This window comes from Rhinatrema bivittatum, chromosome 11 (genome assembly GCF_901001135.1).
Source record: "Rhinatrema bivittatum chromosome 11, aRhiBiv1.1, whole genome shotgun sequence".
In the NCBI taxonomy this organism is placed as follows: domain Eukaryota; kingdom Metazoa; phylum Chordata; class Amphibia; order Gymnophiona; family Rhinatrematidae; genus Rhinatrema; species Rhinatrema bivittatum.
The window spans coordinates 28,918,868-28,940,252 of NC_042625.1; the positions used below are offsets into that span (position 1 = coordinate 28,918,868).

Genomic DNA, 21,385 nt, shown 5'->3' on the forward strand with positions numbered 1-21,385 from the left:
TTACAACCCTGAGTAAATGCGAGCATTAGCAGGAGCAGACTAGGTTTTGGTTCTAGATCTGCAATATGGATGAGGGATGAAAGCGGTTGAACAACTTAGACCCACTGATAATGGAATTTCACTGAACCTAACCCATAGCAATTTTGGATCTATGAGGAAAGTGCATAGTGAAAAAAACCCATGGCCCGACAAAGAAAGAATTGAGGGGCTGAAGTTATGGAATATGCGCGCAGGGATATATAGGAATTTGTTAGAATGTCTGCGCGGTTGCTGGACAAGAAGGTCGTTGTGACTGTGGTGTCCAGAAGTGTTCTATATGGGATTTATGGCAGTGACAGCAATCCCAGGTAGTAGATTTATAGTGAGTCATTAAGAAGTTAGAGCTCCTTGCTTGGATTGACTGTTATTATGCAGCTGTCCATGCAAGGAAAAGCGTAAATGATGATGTACTCCGTAGAGAAACAGCAGTCACCGATAGTGATTTAATGAAATACCCCAGTTGCTGAAGCTGGTGCAACCGGCAGAGCTTGGGATTGTAATATTGACGACTCACCATGAAGCACATAAAAAGATTAGAGGTAATGTATTTACTGCGATATAGAAGCATGGTGACGAGAGATACCATTTTACCTGTGCCTTCTGAAGAAAGTTGGTATTTCTGAGGTCCAGGATGGGCGGAAAGTAACTACTTTCTGTTGAAAGAAAGAATAGTGAAATTAAAACTCCCCAACCCCCCCTCCCTCCTGCGTTTTGTAGCGTCCGGGGGAGTGTACCGTGAATCTTGGTACAGAGTGGGTGGCCGCTCTGACATCCGGCAAGTTGAGAGACCCGGAGGTGTCCAACTGGCGGGGCTGATGTAACCTGGATATCATGTAACCTCCCACGGGAGCGTGAGCGGTAAAGTCTTACCCGCATTTCTGTGTGCTGTACAAGAAAACGTCGAGGCCTGTCGCCAAGTTTCGAGGTGGACTTGCACTTGAGGCAGTATTTGCTGGATCTCGTGTTTAGCAGATCAGCGAATCCATCTGGAACTTTGGTCCTGATTTAGGAACCAGAAGCCAGAGTATTAGTCAGTAAAGGGTCCCGTTGCTGACAACGGGAGGATGTCCTGATGCAATCCCAAATAAATGGTAGAGAGGTTCTCTTGGTATGATGTCTGACATAGCTGGCAATAGCGATATGTGACACAAATATGGTTCTTGGAAGACAGACGACCTAGAACCTTTCGAACCATGTGGCTCGAATTAGAGAACAGATCTCAATGGGAATGCCGCTGAAGCGGGATTAGAGTACTTACCATCCGACGTGGGTCGCCGAAGGACGAGCCGGTGAAGATTGATGGCTCAGTGGATTTCAGGAGTCATCGAGGGGTAGCCTGTCGGACGTAACGTCTGTCTCAACTCTGAAACCTGGTATGGTAGCGCAGGTATAGAGGAGACAGGCTAAGCATGGCTGGCGCTACCACAGTAATTTGTGGAGGGCCACAATCCCGCACCGATGTCGGTGGGGCACACCTCGGGTACAGGGGAGCCATAATGACTCGTGAACCCGGCCCTCATTGCAGTGGCTCGATGTGTCGTGACGCCAGTCCAGAATTCTTTGGAACTCGTTCCGGTGTTTCTGGACCACCAAGAACTGCCAGCACTGTGCGGAACAGTGGCGATGGCAGTGGTAATGTTGCTCGGCCCGGGCATTCTCCAGCACCGAGAAGGATAGCACCGATGTGCTGGATGGCGTCGGTGGTGGATGGTCACTGTAACGGTGACAATGAGTGCCACGATGCTCGGCCCGGTCTTTCCCCATCGCCGAGGTGGATGCCCTTGCTGTCTTGGATGGTGTATGTTGACGGACTGTCAGCATGCCTGCACTGCTCCTGGCACTATGTAGTGTCGCAGGCTAATACGGGGCTTTAATAAGAACCCAAAGCATGGAGCACTGTATTTTGGCGAGGGCATTACTTGGAGGTGCTATGTCAGTATTGACGGTGTCGATGGCGGCCGAAGTGGCCTCGCGGGCATAGTCAAAAATATATATATGAAAAACGTCGATGACCCGGGCAGAGCAAGGATAACAGTGACGAAAGCACTGATGGCATCGGTGTAGGTATCTATGGAAACAATGTGGCATCGAGAAATCTAAAAACATTGCTGGCATCGGAAAAAATGATGCCGGCATCGACGGAGTCAATGACCGCATCAATAGGAATGTCGAAGACATTGATGGAAACGACATGGGTGTCGACTGCATCGGTGGCATGGCCACGGGCATCGATGGTGTCGATGCCATCGATGGAACCGACCTGGGCATCAATGGCACCGATGGAATAGACAATGGCATCGATGGAAGTGCCCTGGGCGACAATGACATCGACCCAGGTATCGCTGGCACCGACGACACAAGGGTGTGCATCGATGGCATCCATCCGAGCAATGATGGCACTGATGAAACCCAGGGAAAAATCAGTGCCATGGATGAAAAATATGGATGGCACTGATAGAATTGATGCAGGGAACAATGGCATCAATGTACCGCGGGTGAGGGGTACCGATGGCATCGAAGAATGCAGGACGGTCTGGAAGGGGGTACCGATGGTAGTGATGGGGGCATCGACTGCATGAGGGTACAGAGGAAATCGAAGGTCCTGGATTCGACAGAGGCCCTGGTGGCAATGGAAACTAGCGCTAATAACCAGGCAGAGTGTCACAGAGGGATCACTCGAAGGCTATGTGTGGCTAACTATGAAAACATAGGGAGAGGGAAGGCCGCAGTCGGTTGGCAGGCCAGGGAAGTGACAGGAATCGACCGAAAAACAGGGCATAGTACTTACCGAACGTCGAATAAATGTACGCGAAGGGAGACCCGTGCAGGGAAAAAGTGTTTCCATGAGGTAAAAGTGTTAGAATTTCTCACAGAGCTCCTAACCACTATGCTTACTGCAGAGGGGAAAAAAGAAGACTGAGGGGAGACACCTGTGGTCACAGGGATAATTGCAGGCTGAGCATGCTCAGTGCACTCAGTGTGCCAGTGTCAGTCAAAGCTTTATAGAAACTTTGACAGAAAAGTTTTCTGTACAGGGCTCCATCCTGTGATGTCACCCATATGTGAGGACTACCATCCTGCTTGTCCTGTGAGAAAAATGCTGCTGTTTGAATATTTGGCCATGTTCAGCAGTCGCCACTCAGCCGGAGAAATATTTATCCAGTTAACTGGTGGGTGGGACCAGGGTGTTCTAGGGCATGGGCTATATACCTAACTATCTTAGCCAGATGAGTGCCGATATTCAACCTTATCCGGCTAATTAATGAGCAGGTCTAAAGTTAGCCAGATAAACTTATCCGGTTATCTATTAGTTATCCAGGTATATTCAATAGTGCCACTCCACCACTGAATATCCTTGACAAGTTAGCTGGATAAATATATCCGGCTAACTTGTTCAGATGCACAGCAGCTGAATATGGACCTCGTGATGCTTTAGAAACAGCAGCATTCATTTCAGTGAACTCCACGAATAAGCTGTGCAAGATCGATGGCAATAACAAAATTAAAACCAAAATTTAAGTCACACATGCTCTCTTTACTGCAAGACTGGTTTCTGACAGACAGAAGAAAAAAAAAGAATGTACCTGTTACTTCTGTTTAGAAACATAGAAATGACAGCAGAAAAGGACCAATCGGTTCATCCAGTCTGCCAGCACGTTTATGGTAGCATCTGCCACACTATACAAGTTACCCCCACACTTCATTTCCCAGACTGTCAAAGTCAGGGCCCTTGTTGGTTGCTCTGAGTCCAATTTCCCATTATCTCTTGCCGTTGAAGCAGAGAGCAGTGTTGGAGGTGCATCACAAGTATAAGGTTTATTGGTTAAGGGTAGTAACAGCCGCATCAGCAAATTACTCCCATGCTTGTCCCAAACCGTAAAATTCATGTCCGTGTTGGTTGCTGTCTGAAACTAAATTCCCCTTTTCTTCTTTTCCCCCGTCGTTAAAGCAGAGAGCAATGATGGAGTTGCATCAACAGTATGAAGGTTTATTGGTTAAGGGTAGTAACCGCCACACCAGCAAGTTATCCCCATGCACTTTTTTCCTCATTTCCATCCTCTAGCCTTTAGGGATCCACAATGTTTATCCTATGCCTCTTTGAAATCTTTCACTGTTTTTGTCTTCACCACCTCCTCCGGAAGGGTATTCCAGGCATCCACCTCCTCTCCGTGAAGAAATATTTCCTGGTGTTGGTTCTGAGTCATCCCTCCCTGGAGTTTCATTTTGTGACCCCTAGTTCTACTGATTTCTTTCCATAAGAACATAAGAAATTGCCATGCTGGGTCAGACCAAGGGTCCATCAAGCCCAGCATCCTGTTTCCAACAGAGGCCAAACCAGGCCACAAGAACCAGGCAATTACCCAAACTCTAAGAAGATCCCATGCTACTGATGCAATTAATAGCAGTGGCTATTCCCTAAGTAAACTTGATTAATAGCCGTTAATGGACTTCTCCTCTAAGAACTTATCCAAACCTTTTTTGAACCCAGCTACACTAACTGCACTAACCACATCGTCTGGCAACAAATTCCAGAGCTTTATTGTGCGTTGAGTGAAAAATAATTTTCTCTGATTAGTCTTAAATGTGCTACTTGATAACTTCATGGAATGCCCCCTAGTCCTTCTATTATTCGAAAGTGTAAATAACTGATTCACATCTACTCCCTCGGAGAAGGTTTGTTGATTGTACATCATTAAAACCTTTCAGGTATCCGAAAGTCTGTATCATATCTCCTCTACACCTCTTCTTCTCCAGGGTATACATATTTAGGTCCTTCAACCTCTCATTTGATGGAGACCCTCCACCATTTTTGTCACCCTTCTCTGGACCACCTCCATCCTGTCTCTGTCCCAGAACCGAACACAATACTCTAAAAATGTATGATTCAACTTTCCCAGCCCCTTGAGGTAGACACAATTCTTATGGCAAAGAGTTTTCACTCTTTTTTGATTGATTCTGTACTTTTTAAAATAAAAGTAGCCTTTGAGAAAGGCATCTGCTAGACTGAAGCGCCATTTCTAACAAATCCCAAATCGCTAGCGTTGACCTTCCTGGCAGTGAATTTGAATAGATCTAAGGAATCCCAAAATGATGACATAATTCCTGATGAAGGAACTCTTCACTCTGATGAAGCTTCTTTTTGCTCAAGCAATCCAGTTTTGGATTTAGCTTTTCTGCCAGGTGGGATGCACTTAGGCTGAGAGCTTTAAACAAAGCACATGCTTGACTATTTTAGGTTTTTAAAAGATTCCCCTGCTTGTCACTGTGGTGCCTCGGCCCATGCCCAGACAGCCAACGTAGAGAAATGCCTCTTTCAACCTCTAGCCCCACTAGTTAGAAGGCGGAAGGAGATAGTTAGAAGACCTTATTCCTGCTGCTTGCTCATGCTTACACAAAGCATCATCTGTTTCCTCAAGCCCTCTGCAAGAGGAGGATGATCAAACGTTGTTAAGCAGTGTGGAGAAATGTGGGTGGCACATCAATTATAATTCATACTGCACATCTCCAGACCGATTCCTGGTCAGCAGGAAACTGCAGACTCCATTCTTCATGCAGGCGCCATGAACTTTGAATGACTTCTCCCACAGGGAAATAGCTAATTGTAAATTACCTAAATTTTAACAGTTCTGGTGCCAGGTGCTTTTATCACAGTATTGAACGTTAGAACCCCAATGTCATTTCCGACTGTCTAGGGGTTTGTCTTCAGCGGTACCCAGTGGCTTGATCAAGGTGCATTTGCCTAGGGTCAAATGATGCTGGGTGTGTTGCAGGAGTTACACTGAGTCCCTGAAAGTGCAAGGAGAAAGAATCTGCAACCTGCTGTTTGACGAGCAATGGTGGAAAGTTTGATTCCTATCCAGCCAGCAAGCGACTACTACAGCACTTTCAGGGTGATGCAATTTGTCTCTGACATTCCTAAAAGTTTGCCCGTATCGTTATGGCGTGTTCCTAAAAATTCCCCCACCATGCTTTACCCAGAGCAGTGAGGCAATGAATAAGTCACCGAGAGCAGCCTTTACTTTAGGAGGAAGTGACTGAGTGTGTGTGCCTGCCTGCCCCTGGATACCAGAGACATTTCTTATTAGTTTACCAATTTAATAAATGGAAATGTCAGTGGTACCTTTGCACTTTAATTCAGGAGGAAGGAGGTGTTATTTTGCCAGGGTGTTCTCACGGGATCTCCTGTGATGCAAGCAGAGAGGATCCTTAGCACTGGGGAAGCAGAGGGCAAAGTGGAGTGATCGAATAAGATCTGCCATGTTGCAACAGGAAAGGAAAATGAGGTCCGTCTCCTATCATACAGGCCGATTCAGTAAAAGTCGCGGGAGACCTGTGCACGCGATTCAGGGGGGAAGAAGATGCAAATGAGCGCCCGCGGTAAAAAGAGACATGTCGAAAACGCGCATCCCTAGCGCTTCCTTGACAGGAGCGGCGGCTATCAGCAGGTTTGACAGCAGGCGCTAAATTTTGCCGGCGTCGGTTCTCAAACCCGCTGACAGCCACGGGTTCGGAAAACGGACGCCGGCATAACTGAGCATCCGTCTTCCGCCCCGCGGGCCGATTTTTTTTTTTTTTTACTTTTGGGGTCTCCGACTTAATATCACTATGATATTAAGTCGGAGGGTGTACAGAAAAGCAGATATTTCCCCGGTGCCGGCCGAAATAAAAAAATGTGTGGCTTGGCTGCAAATTTTACTTACTGTATTGCGCGGGAATAACTAATAGGCTCATCAACATGCATTTGCATGTTGCGGGCGTTATTAGTTTCGGGGGGGTTGGCCACGCGTTTTCGACGCGCTATTACCCCTTAATGTATAAGGGGTAAAAATAGCGCGTCGAAAACGCACAAGGAAAATCTTTGTGCACAAAAGGCTGTACAAGGAAGACAACGCAGTGCTTGGCATACAGGGGATATCAGGAGACAAAGGTGCAGCAAGAAGATAAGGAAGTTAACATGGGCACTGTAAAGACAATGCAGAAAGGAATCAGAGCGCACATTACAGGAAATTGTAACGGGTTTAACAACGCTGCATCCACTGTCTTAATACTTTCGTTCAAACCTTTCTGGAATGCATTGTTGTAACTTGCTCGTTTTTCTGGGAAGCAAAGATAGTCTCCTTACAAAAGATTTATCCGTTGTGATGGTATTTCCAAATGACGGTATATAAAACTGATAAATAAATAAAATTTATGCAGGAACTGGAAAGTGGTGGGAGTAAGGGGGGAGCGGTAAAAAGGGTGGAACAAGTAGCTGGGTAAAGAACTAGGATGAGCACTTAATTCCACAGAGAAGTCATCACTCTGCCTGAATATATGAAAAAATAAAATCAAAGCATTAAAACTACTTGTGTATCTTGATACCAACGTGCACAGGCTTTAAATGATTTAACTGAGGACAATTAAGTTTTGATATGCTATGAAAAAGTAAAAGTTTGGTTTGGAGCAGTTCCATGTTTTCAAGTGAAGCTACATTTACAGAGGTTGCTTTTCTTTCATTTTTGTGCACGAGGCAAAACACTACTGGGTTCTTCCAAAATCACCTGCTCATTTCCTTTGCACAGCTCCAGCAGCCTCGGCACCAAAGCAATTGGCAAAGCCGGCAGAGCAGAAGCCATTCATTATTTCGATGGCGGTGCTGGCCAAGGAGACGAAATATATTCACGCTGGGGAACAAAACGGTTAATATGAGCTCAGGAAAAGTCCTTGGCAGTAGTGGGGAGGGAAGAGGGAGGGATGAATCACGTGACTGGGCCGTCAGGAAGAAAGCAGGGCAGGACAATGCTCTGGGTTATCTCTTCACAGCGGAAAGGAGGGAGATGGAATGCCAGGAATTCTAGAGCAAACCAGAAAGAAGAGGGAGGGAACAGAGCACTGTCTGCACACTGAACTAGAGCTGGGATACTGCGCGCTACCCAGAAATGCACACACTGCACAGCGGGATAACGCAGAGTCGCTCGCCACTTCACTGGCTGAAAATTAAGGAAAACTCTAAACGTTTAGCAGAGCCAGGGATGGAGAGTTCAAATGTAAGTTATTTAAAAGTAGACCGTGGCAGCTGTACAGCACATGCACATCTATATAATCAAACTGAGCTGGCAGAATAAAAAGTAAAACACACAAAAAATGCAAGATCACAAGCTCTCCCTTTTACACTCCCACCATGGGGAATGCCATGCGGCTGTGAAGATCTGTGTCAGGGCCCCATCCAGGCCTCAAGGATAGATATAACGTGTGAATACAGCAAAAACAGCCATGAGAGAGGACTTAGGAGAGACCTGGACAATTTTAAAGTGATATCTGTGAGTTAAAAACATACAAATAATTTAAAAAAAATGTTTACCCTGCATTAGCATCAGTCATCTAAAAATTACCCACCCCTCAACGCAGCTCAGAGGCCATTCTTTACTCCTCAATGCCTGTACTTTTAGCTGCATTTTTTCCCGGGAGGGTCGGAAGTGGTGCTGGTAGGGTGGAGAGGTAAACAGGTTTAGATCAAGGGGAGGAAGGAGGAAAAGTGCATGCGTAGATAGCATGCTCAACTCTTCACGTGTACGTTCCCAGCAAAAAAAAAAAAAATATCTAACCGCACAAAGAGCAGGTGCGAGCAACCACATGTACTTTGTACCCAAGGCAATTTTCAAAACAGAAGTGTGCATGCACCCTTGCTTCCAAAATTGATGCAAAGCTCACAAGAACACGCAGAGAGTTTGGAAGCAGTCCTAACAAGGAGTCAAAGGGATGTAGTCATAATAAAAACATTTTAAAAATTTAAAGGGTGCACACTTATTAGCAAAAAGCATGGCAAAGTATAATTGGACAAAACGAAAAGGGAAAAAAAAAAAAAAAAAAAAAGAAGAGGCCCATATATAAGATGGAGAGAGGAATCCATGGGACTAACAAATGGGCAGGTTTACATTTTTAGGGATTTAGCTAGCACTGCTGCAGTAAGGGGACTCCTCATTTCACCGGGGGCAAAACATTTAAAATAAAGCAAACGGGATAAGCAAGAAGGCTATTGCTATCCCACTGCTGCCAACAGCATTTAGCGGGGAACATTACCTGCATGTTTCTGGAGGTGCAGAAGACTCCTCTGTCCTTGAGAGCTGCTCCCCTGCTGCAGGAAGAGCGCTGCTCCTTTCACCATGAAAAAGTTCTCACTCAGGCTGAAAGAGAAAACAAAACACACGCACAGAGCGAGACAACATCAGCTGGACTGCACGGCCAGGGGGAGAGGCAGACACAAGACAGCTTACATGGGCCATTTCCAAGAGCCTATAGGAAAATGCACCAATTTAGCAAACAACAACAACAAATTAAAAAAAAATAAATAAAAAGCTATTGTTCCGTTTATGATTGCTGCTCTGTACAATCATTACCCTGTAAAAAACCTAAAGTACCTTCTCACAATCCTGGTTGCATATTTACAATGTTTAAAAGAACTGAGAAGTAAGATGCGGAAGTGATTTTAGTTGATGGCTGAGCGGAAAGCTTTCAGGAGGTGCTGCTTTTTGTTACTGGACAGTTGCCTCTCTCACATCAGAAGCAGCCACGATGCCAGCCAGCTGCCCTTCTTCAACAAGGCCACTGGATGGGCTCCCTTCTGTCAGCCTACCAGCTGGCAAGCTCCATTCCTTCAAGTCATGGCCCTAGAGAGCAACTCTCCTCCAGCCGCAGCACCAATGCGTACACCCCCCCCCCGAGTCGTGGTACGGGCGAGCTGCTCTCCCTGCAACCGCAGTGCCAATGTGCAACCCACTACTAGGGTGCTGACGAGTCCCGCTCCCCCTCCCCCCCAGCATGGTGCCAACCTGCGCTTCCATCCTCAGCCACTGTGCCGGCAAGTCCCCATCCCTCAATCACGGCTCCAACATGCACCCTTCTTCCATAGCCGTGGTGCCGAGCCACTCCCTCCCATCCCTCCTCCAACTACGGCATCAACGTGCACCCTTCTTCCATAGCCGTGGTGCCGAGCCACTCCCTCCCATCCCTCCTCCAACTACGGCATCAACGTGCACCCTTCTTCCATAGCCATGGTGCCGAGCCACTCCCTCCCACCCCTCCTCCAACTACGGCATCAACGTGCACCCTTCTTCCATAGCCGTGGTGCCGAGCCACTCCCTCCCATCCCTCCTCCAACTACGGCATCAACGTGCACCCTTCTTCCATAGCCATGGTGCCGAGCCACTCCCTCCCAGCCCTCCTCCAACTATGGCATCAACGTGCACCCTTCTTCCATAGCCGTGGTGCCGAGCCACTCCCTCCCATCCCTCCTCCAACTACGGCAACGTGCACCCTTCTTCCATAGCCATGGTGCCGAGCCATTCCCTCCCTTCCCTCCTCCAACTACGGCATCAACGTGCACCCTTCTTCCATAGCCGTGGTGCCGAGCCACTCCCTCCCATCCCTCCTCCAACTACGGCATCAACGTGCACCCTTCTTCCATAGCCGTGGTGCCGAGCCACTCCCTCCCATCCCTCCTCCAACTACGGCATCAACGTGCACCCTTCTTCCATAGCCGTGGTGCCGAGCCACTCCCTCCCATCCCTCCTCCAACTACAGCATCAACGTGCCATAGCGCTAGCGAGCTCCTCCACCCCTCTCTCAGTCTTTACGTTTATGTCTCAGGCCCCCAGGAGAGCTATAAATACCCATTTTCCAGCATCATCGATGGCACGGATCAATTATTTGTGAAGAAAACCGAAAAGCGTCTGGGTAACAATTCCATAAGACTATGTGGAGAGCTTTATACTTCTCAGTGCAGTAGCAGGCGTACACCTACTAGGAGTCCAGGAACCTCGAGGCCAAAGAAATCAAGGAGACGGGACAGCGCTCTGCGTGCGCACGTCGTGCACATTTTTCCTGCCACCTCTTTCACAACTAATAAATACTTTGGCATTTTCATGAAATAATTTCGATTCCACATTTTGAAAGTTTGTTGACGCTGCGCTGCAGGCACAGATAAAGGAAAACATTTGCCAGCCTTTGATATATCCTAAGAGGCGTGCTGAGCACAGTCTGCAGAGGTGGGGATGCCTTCGCCAGATGTCTAGCAGGAAACCAGAGAACACTTTTCTGTTTATTTCTCTTTTGTTGGGGGGGGGGGGGGGGGATCTACGCTGGAAGGCGCGTAGGCTCTTTGCGAGTATAATATCGCTTTTTTTTTTTTTTTTATAACCCTACTGACTCACGCAGCACCGTGCAATGACTAGAAGTATTCAGGAACCATAAGTCACTGCTGGAAAAGAGAGCTTACAGTCGGGAACGGTAACTTTGATACGGCGCGCGGGGGCACTGTATGCACGTCTGCCGGTTTGCACCAAAGGACGCAGCCATATTATAACACGCGCACGTATATGTGCGCATGGTATAAAATAAGGCTGTAGGCATGTACATGTGCACACAATTTTATATGGATGCGCATGGGCACGCAAACGCCGCCTCTATCGCGTAAGTGGGGGGATTTCAGCAGACACGCGTGCCGACACAATTACCAGTTTCCCCCAGTTCACCCAGGTAAGGGATAGGACTTCCCAACTTCCCTAGTTAAACAGCCCTCCTTTTACCCTGTTGGCATCAACCCTTAAAACCCCGCCGACTAGCCTAGACTTTTTTATTATTCCTTACACGCCATCCGTAGCAACAGTAAAGTTACGTGACAGGGGATCCCGGCGCATGCTTGTGCGCGTAAATACCTGCGTGTACATTTCATGTTAAAGTCCTGGAAGGCCCGGGTCCCTCCCAGACCACGCCCATGCCCCTCCCCCTTTCTTGCAACTCATTTGTGCGCGTACTGGGAGACGCACGAGCTCTTGGGCGCCTTTTGAGATCCGAGAGGCGCGGCCCAGCCGGACACAGTCGCGTACCTCCTAGTTTTGGCACGCACCGGGCTTTTAAAATTCACCGCTAAGTGGGCATCTGCGGTAAACGTGAGGTCAAGGGACTTGCCCAAGATCCCAAGGAGTGGCAGTGGCAGAAGCAGGACCTGAAGCCCGGCCTTTCTGGCTCCCAGTCCCTTTGCTCTAACTATTGGGCCACTTCTTCCACTCTGGTCGGTAGTGTTTTTAAATTCCCGAACCGCAATTATGAATATACAAATTACTAAATGAACTGCACAATAAATTTAAAGCTACACCATAAACTGCATTCTACGTATATGAATTCATGCAAGAACAGTCCACCTGAGGTTAATAGTGCATGTGATGTCACTGGGATTCATGGAGCCCTAGCTCACTCACACAATTAATATAACCATACCTGGGTACACAAAATAAATAGTCACTGAGGAACTGATCCTGTGACCAGGAGAAAAATGTTCCAGCGCTAGGAAATTGGGAGTTACGCCAGCACACCTCTCTGCGCAGGGGAGAAAATATCTAATGACCTCATTAACTTGGGATTTCCATGCGAGGGCACTAAGAAATGCACAGTGTTGTTGTATGCACGTTTTTTTGAGAAGAAAACCCCTTGCTGCGTTGGCAAAGTTTCTGCTCAAAAAAAAAACAGGCGCACAGCTAAGAGGAAGCCCATGCATTCTGCTGAATGCACCTTATCGTACAGGCTCGCCCAGAACAGCATTGCTAATTACAGTTACTAAAGGTAGGCAGAGCTGACACCTGTGCTTGGACAGCACAGAGACCCTATGGTGCATGACATCTGTGACATGCACAGTAAAGCCCACAGCATGCCATCACACTGCTCAACGTACGGGGGGAAAGCACAGCTCCATGCTGGCCTACCATCAAACGGCCTATTTCCTGACAGCCTGCATCTATCGCAGGTTAAAGACGTTCTCAAGGACCCGTGCATCCATATGTTGAAAATAGATAGATTTTTTTTTCCAAGGCTGCTGTTAAATCAGCAACACAGGCCACCTATTAAACTGTGCCCAGTTCTCCACCGGAACCACGCTGACTGAGAAAGACACAGTGCAAAACACACGACTCCCTGGTGGACCTTACAAACGCACACAACTGCAAAGAAAACCATTCGTGTTAATGGTGTACTTGCATTATCTTCAGAGCCATGTACAGTACAGGATTGTATTCATTAATAATCAGAAATAAGCTCTGTACCGTGACTTACATGTGGTAGACTTCCTTCTGCAAGAAAGCCACACGGCCAATCAGGCGGGGCAGCACGGGCACCCCTGCGTCTGACGAGGACACCAAATGCATTCTTGGAATGGATGGACCACAGGTCCGGGTCGACCGCGCCTACTGAGGGCACCCAAAACCCAGGAAGCCTTGCAAAGCAAGTTTTATATTAAAAAAAAAAAAAAAAGCATCATTTGGACTATAAAACTGGATTCGCTTGGCAATGCAGAGGGGGAAAAAAAAAAAAAAAAAGTAGCAGTCAATTCTGGAGCTGTATCTTCCGGGGCCCACAGGCTTCTCTGCTTTCAGGATTTCTTTACAATCGAAGTCCATTTCCACTTGCAGTAAAACAGGAGCGGCATCTTTCTCCTCCTGCCTTTTTTCTGAAGGGTGAAACTTTTCATACATGGACACCAATTTAACCCCTTTGATTTCAAGCAGCAGGATTAAACACAAAACAAACAGAGACCAAGCCAGGACGGTAAAAAGTTATCTATATATTATGAGAGCAGAAGAAAGTGTAAACAAAGAACCTGAGGTCAAAGCAGCCCAAAAACTAAACTGAAGCTTGGTACCCATCCATGAGGTCAGCGGTTATTAGGGTGAGGAGGGAAGAATCTTTTCTCCGCTCACATTAATATCTCATACAATCATTTCCTTTCCTTCAAAAGCCAATGCTGCTTTGTTCCAGCTCCATGCAATTTTATCTCCCTCCTCCCCCCCGGATCAGCCTTTCAGATCTGGGCACAGCAGCATAATCCAACTTTGCTCCAAATTAGAAACCAGCAAAAATGTTAAATTCTGACAAGTCTCTTAAGAAAACCCCCCCCCTGACAATCCTAGCACAGCATTCAGTGATCAGCCCTGCTGTTTCACTGCACACTTACAATTTTACATTTAAAATAAAGTGGCAGAAAGTGGGGTGGGAAAAAAAAAAAGATTTTTGCTATCTGCAAACTTTTCGGGAGCAGATGTTTGGTAGCAGCAGTCAAAATCAGTAGCAAAACTTAGCTGGATTCTTCCGGAGGGGCTGAAGGAACCGCGCTGGCTCCAGAGACGTGAGATTCACAGCAAGTCGGCACCGAACCAAAAGGGACAGAGCTGAACCCCCCCCCCCCCCCCCCCCCCAGGGAGCGCTGCCTGGGCTGCCGGGCACCCTGGACGCATCTCATCTGGTGCCAGCCCGAAGCTGAGAAAAACGCAGTGCCTCCCCCTACATGCTTAGTGCAGAGAGCCCTGCCTTTGCCTGTCCGCTGATCTCCCGGCTTGAAAAGGCACTTGTCCTTCCATATCCTGATGAAAGAGATCTATTCAGAGGCAAGGGGTGGGGAGCTAAGGGCTGGAAGCAGCTGAGGCTCTTCTAATCATTTCTCTCCTACACTTTATGTTTATTTATATATTTATATATAACAGCGCTGCTCAAGTAAAAAAACAAAAAAAAAAACCACACACCTTTAAATTTTAGAAATCAATCAAATCATGCCAGATGATCAATTTTCTTTAATGGGTTCATAAGCACATAGAAAACTCGAGTCAGCTGGATTTACTGTAGCTCATGCAGTAAAAATATCCCAGAAGTGACCGAAGTGATTACTTGCTCATGATATGACAGAGCTCCTCCGCAGTGTTGCATGTGACCATTCGAACAATTACCGTATTGTGCAGGTTGATCCAACTCGCTCATGGGCCGAGCTCCTTCAAATAATTCCATGACTAATGCAGACTCTAAATATGACCCTCTATAAGTAACACATTCGGTCCCACGAAGCTCTTAGGCCAGGGGTGGCCATCTCCAGTCCTTGAGAGCCAAACAGGACTGGTTTTCAGGATATCCACAATAAACTATGATTAAGTATGTGCTACGACTAAGAATGCCTTTTGACCACCGATGTATGCCATGTGCTCTTATGACTACTGATGCCATGTATATATATATATAGTTTTATATATGTTTATATTTACAGTTTTCAATATTTATTGATCTATTAATTTGCATCGCCTAATCCCCCTGTTATTCTGTACTATTATTTCGGTTTTATGTAAGGGCGCCGCCCAAAAGTTTTTGTTCTTTGTGAACCGATACGATGTGCGAACGGATATCGGTATATAAGAGACCTTAAATAAATAAATAAATAAATAAAATAAATATGCATGAGATAAATATGCATACAATGGAGACAGTGAGATGCAAATCTAGCTCCTGCATATTCATTGTGGATATCCTGAGGATATCCACAATGAATATGCAGGAGGACCGGAGTTGGCCACCCCTGTCCTAGGCCATGATATTTTTTTTTCTAGTCCTATGAAACAGAAAAACAAACAAAAAACAGGCAGCCTCATGAAATGTTCACTAACCCATGGAGATTTTTTCCCTGTGAATACAATTTTTATTTTGCATATTGTGGCAAATCAAGACCAATCTGCTGCTAAGCAAAATATGAAAACAAAATACTAAAAATAATAATGTTCCTTTCCATCATGTAAAACCACTTCCCCTCCCTTTACTCTGTATGTGGTTTTTGCCCAGACGCTTACAAAGCAGAGTTCAAACTCCAGCCATTTGTCCAGTCTGCTATGGATTGTGGCGAATGGTTTCTAAATGTATGCATCCAGCTTAGTTTTCGAGGAAGTAAACACTGCTGCTCTCAAAAAAATTGCCTTTGCTGTCTTCTAGTCAGGATTCTGTCTTGTCTTTATTACTATTTTGCTGACTTTGTTATTAGGAGAAATGTTTCAGGATTATGATATCTAAAATTAAATAAGTACAAATGTACATATCGTTACTGCTACTGGATTGTATCTTATTCTTGCTATTTGATATTAGTATGCCACTTTGATTACTTGTGGAAAAGCAGTACATTAGGTCCAATAAACTATAAAGAAATACAAAATTCTCTCATCTTTTAAGAACAAAACTGGGTTTCCAATATTGAATTTTGCCAGTCGTCATGAGTTTGAGCAAGTACAGAGTTGGGACTGTTAAACCTAAAAGGGGATTTCATCTATTTGGAAAACAGATGAATGATTTTGATCCTTGCTGGAGACTCGAGTATATACAAGTTACTGAGGTTTTCAGAAGCAATATTCATGATCGCATGGAACATAAGAACATAAGAAATTGCCATGCTGGGTCAGACCAAGGGTCCATCAAGCCCAGCATCCTGTTTCCAACAAAGGTCAAACCAGGCCACAAGAACCTGGCAATTACCCAAACACTAAGAAGATCCCATGCTACTGATGCAATTAATAGCAGTGGCTATTCCCTAAGTAAACTTGATTAACAGCCGTTAATGGACTTCTCCTCCAAGAACTTATCCAAACCTTTTTTGAACCCAGCTACTCTAACTGCACTAACCACATCCTCTGGCAACAAATTCCAGAGTTTTATTGTGCATTGAGTGAAAAAGAATTTTCTCCGATTAGTCTTAAATGTGCTACTTGCTAACTTCATGAAGTGGCAATTAGTCCTTCAATTAGCCAAAGGGGGTGGGGGGTGTGAGTCCAGCAGTTCCCTCCTGCTTCTCTGGAATTCCAGCTCAGTGGGAACCAGCCCTTCTAAGGCCATGGTGCCTTCATTTTTCAATAACCCAGGGATGGGGGGCTTCCCCCCTTCCTGACTCATTTAGCTCAGCCCGGGGCCATGCATTGGTGCTCCCTGCAGTCATGGCCCCTAAATCCAATCACTGGCTGTTGGTCTATGCATGAGACTAGGAGTCCATCCCCTTCGGGGGCGGGGGCGTGAATGCTGCCCTGCCCTGCCTGGGAGACACCATGGAATCAGACCGGTGGCTTTTGTTCAATGTGCAGCATGCACCATGAGCTGATCGGTTCAGCCCAGGACTAGGGCTCTTCACAACATCAAAGGGACTTTTACACCAATTCCTGATTAATGCCATCTTTTGTAAGAAGCAGTAATAGTGGCATAGAAGACACAGGGATGTTGTATACTCTAACTTTTGCTTTCTTTCCCGGAAGCAGACAATAGAAATATGGACTGCCTATAACAAGGCTGCCCAAACCACCTTCAAACTCCCCAGGGGCCCTGAACCGCTCCCCCCATCCCCCTGGCAGGAGAAGCTACATCTATCCCCTACTAGTTTGCCTGTCGCTATCAAAATGGCACCAGCTCAGGTGCTTTACACTTCCCCCCGTGCGTGGCTGAAGTTCGAGGTGGTGCTGAGCGGTGCCAGACTGACAGTGACGGACAAGACGGCAGCAGGCTACGCATCTCTCCTCCTGCCTGCAGAGGGTTGACTGGGGCTCGGGGAGGAGTGGGCCGGGGTCCGAGCAGGCTCCCTGATGTGCCATGGTGGTGACGGGTGGGGGCGTGCAAGATTGGTGCACTAATCTTTTTCACTACTCTTCCCCCTCCCGTCGTCATTAACTTTCTCACAACTATCACAGGAAGGTAGGGCATTTTTCTACATAGGGGATAGGATATAAGAAGCTCATGATCCCATGTACTTAAGTAATCAGCATGGGTTTAATTTGTTATTGAGCTTTCTGGCACACAACCCCAACATAGTCACCCTACACTCATATTCTTAGAAACAAAGCCTGCTGGCATGGCTTGAAGATGCTCCTGCTGAACACCCAATCGGATGTGAAGGAAGGAAGGTCAGCAAGTCAGGAAGTTTCACCCGCTGGGACAAAAAACACAATTTCATATGCAGACGAGATGCTTCCTTTTATCTGTGGCCTGTTACGCGACTTTCCTTTCCACACACACACACACACAATCTCAGCTTGGCTGCAAGTAACCACAGAGCATAAATATCAGACTACACTATAAGCCCGATATTTAGTAGCTAGCACAGAAAGAGAAAACAAGATCAGGTCCCTTGTCTGAGCACAATATACAGAAACAGCAACTTCTGGAAAGGGAACTCCAAGAACAAACCGACCTTACGTGCTTTCAAAGCTCTGCCACGCAAAGGGAACATGAAGATCCTCCAACATGCAGGAGTCTGAAGCACGCCAGCTACTGCTGTGAGTTTAGCCAGTCACACCCCTCGGGGGCGGGGAGAGAGACTATTGGCTAATCCAAACACCTCAGGCATATCTAGTTCAAAGTAAAACAGGGAATGGCTCAAAATGCTATGGAAAGGGAGGCTTAAATCATGCCAGGCGGCGAAACCTAACAATGAGAGCTGACCCGCAGTTGCGAAAAACTAAGAAGAAAAGAGGGAGTAGGGAAAAGGATATGACAGTCCTTAGCCCTTCCTTGCTTTCATCCAGGTGGCGGAAGTGGGGCTGTAAAACCTCCATATAAAAAATGCTGTAAAAGCAGCTGTACGCTAACGAGCAAAACAAAAAACCAAAAAAGACATTAAGATTTCCCCCCTTTTTGTTCCGATTCATTAATTTAATTCCCCAGATATTAGGTCTTAAAAGCCGCTGCTCAGTTGGTCACTCCTATGAATATGTAGATAAATGGTAAACTCTGGTGCTGCCAAGCTGAAACTTACCCCTGCCCATGCAGGTGTCGCACTGATCCGTGCAAAGCACAAACTGCTGAAGAGTGGACCAACAGAGTAGGCTCGTAATAAAACAAAGATGTCACCTTTTATTCTGTTAAAGAAGGGTAAATTTACAGACTTTAAAGTACACTAGGACAAAATTTAAAAAAGTAAGGAAACCTTGGAATAAGACCAAAAGAGACAGCAATAAGGCTCAGAAATGGGGTGGTTGATTAGCTACGACTGTTGCTCTAAACGCTGCACCGATGATGGGGTGAATGTAGGCTGCACTTGGGACAGCAGAATGCCCAGGAAAAGCATTTCAAGCCTACAGAGCCTGCCTTACTGAGCACTGTTCCCCCACAGACGCAGAATGGGAGGAAAGCCTTAGTGATCCAGGCCCATGGCAAGGCAGTTAACTAACGTGCTTTCTTAGATCAGATTGCTGCTTCGCGCTACGAGGATACAGAGAACTGAAGCTGGACCACTGAGCTCATAATTCCTCCATGAGCCGACTGCGGCACTGAACAGCTTGAGATGCCATTGCAGCGCTGCAGAGGGGTAAAACGAAGGAGGCAAGCACCCAGCTTCACCTGGGAAATCCATGGCCATCCTCCAGACCAGGGCTTTCTTCATCTTGCAAGAACTTGGCAAAATATCGTTTTCAAATGTGCAGTTATGGGGAAGACCGTAAGTACCTGCATCTCTCAGGTCTCTTTCAGCATAAAACATTGCATGCTTTTGCTCTATTTTTAGTCTAAGTGAAGAACAAAAATAATATAATCTTCAGCAAGTAATAACACATAGTAAACACAGTAAACGATGGCAGAAACAAAATCCCAGTTGTCCCATCCGGTTTGCCCAGTGGAGATGCTTCCTCTGGTTTTCTACCATCCTGGTAAGATGAGCATATGGATAACAACCACTGCAAACCAGCCCCCACCCGACCATCTGACCCCCTTCAACCCCTTATTCCTCTTCCTCAGAAAGTTGTCTCTCCTGCTCAGGGTGGCACAGGCTGATGTCCACTCCAACCTCAAAAGCAGAGAGGGCATTTGCTCTGGAAGATTCGGCCATTTCTCGATAAGAAAGAGCAATGCACAGTGACCCAGTCGATGATAACTTTGAAACTGGACTACTACAATGCCCTATATTCGGGCTTGCCAGGAACAGCATTATGCAGACTTCAGCTGGTTCAATGCCGCCTATGCTAGTTTCTCGAAAGCAGTCATATGACCCTGTCGGTGGCCGGTATCTAGCAGGATTCAGTTTTGTTGTTGGCTTATGTTCAAGCCTGTGCATGGTCCTAGTGCCAGAGTATTTTAAAGATCTGTTGATAACAGATAGGACCAGGCAGAGCCTTGCACTCTAGGGAAATGGGTGGGGGAAGGAAATTTGCTGCAATTCCCCTTCCTTAAAGGACATAAAATTGCAGAGAACATGCCAAAGGTCCTTCTCATTTGCTGGTCCCGCTGTGTGGAACCCGCTAAACAAAAAATATGCATTTATTTACAGGTTAGCCATCCTTCTAGGAAACAGGTCAAAAGCAACACCCCTTCTGCTGTTACTACAAAATGTCTCAGCTAGACTTGCTAGGGACAAAGAAATTTGACATCACCCCCTGGCTGATAGCACTGCACTGGGTTCCTGTACAATCCAGAATTCATTTTAAAGTATTAACCCTAATTTTTAATATCATCAACAACATTAACCCATGCTTAATAGGAGTGAGACTTCAACCATGCACACCGCAGCAAGCCCTAAGATCGCAAAACAAAGGACTTCTAAATGTGCTTACAACACGGAGCACACACCTAACACAAATAAGAGGCCGAATGTTTTCCATAGCAGGCCCCGAGTTGTGAAAGTCTCTACCAAAGACATTACGTCTGATAACAGAAAGAAAGAGTTTCAAATGTGAACTGAAAAACATGGCTCTTTAGAAATGCATATGATTTTAACAAAATACAGATATGCCAATAACCACTTAAAATCAGATACTTTTAGTAGAATGAGCAATAAGCATAGAGTGATGTAAAGTGTTACATGACAACATATGTGAAAGATAATAAAATGGAAATTATGATTACAAACCACTATCATAATAGCCCGCTAGTTAACTTGTTCTTGATGTAGATGTGTTGACCCAGAATATGTTTTTGCTGTTGTGTTGACCTACAACATGAATCTTGACCCAGTATATGAATGCTGATTTTGTAAACCATTGTGATCTTCTTTTGGAACGATGGTATATAAAAACGCCTAAATAAAAACAGTAAATGGACTGTGGATACTACAGAGCCCTTAGTTTTTAGGAATGAGGTGCACGAGGATCTTAGCAATTATGCCTGCCGATGGGAGTACAGAGACTTGGGATCGCACATCGTTTAGCAAATGAAGGAAACAGTGGAACTACAACAAGAATCTTTTAGCTATTAGGGTAATTGTATTTATGACAGTGTATTAATGTGAGGAAATATATTTATATTACGAGAATGTTTTAATGGGTTATTTTTTTTCTTGCTAATCCATCAGTCTGCATTGCAGGGTAAGTTGTGATAAGTTGCTCTTCGTTTGTCCTAAGTGTGAATGTTTTCTGAAGAAACAGTGTTGCAGCTGTATTTTTTACTGTTTAGTATTCCACCTGGAGCATATTTTTTGATAAGATAAGCAGTCTATAGGCATAAAGAAAAAAATAGACTGTGATCTGGGATCACAAGTCCAAACTCCGACCTACATCAGGATATTGGGAGATGCTGTGGGAGGGGGGAGGGAGGAAGAGGACCAAAC

General features: G+C 46.0%; 1 protein-coding gene across 7 annotated transcripts in view; it reads right to left on the reverse strand.

Moving 5' to 3' along the window:
• Positions 1 to 21,385, reverse strand: part of SSH1 (slingshot protein phosphatase 1) — a 135,219-nt gene that overhangs the window by 75,939 nt on the left and 37,895 nt on the right. For 2 of the 7 annotated variants that reach the window (XM_029619767.1, XM_029619766.1), the window contains exon 3: positions 9,100 to 9,203. The exons of 2 other annotated variants lie outside the window; for them this stretch is intronic. In XM_029619767.1, coding sequence (XP_029475627.1) covers positions 9,100 to 9,203 — 104 coding nt within the window. Of the gene's footprint in view, positions 1 to 9,099; positions 9,204 to 13,122; positions 13,288 to 18,040; positions 18,060 to 21,385 lie in introns of those variants that run through there. 3 more of the 7 variants (XM_029619770.1, XM_029619769.1, XM_029619768.1) reach the window with 3 other exon arrangements.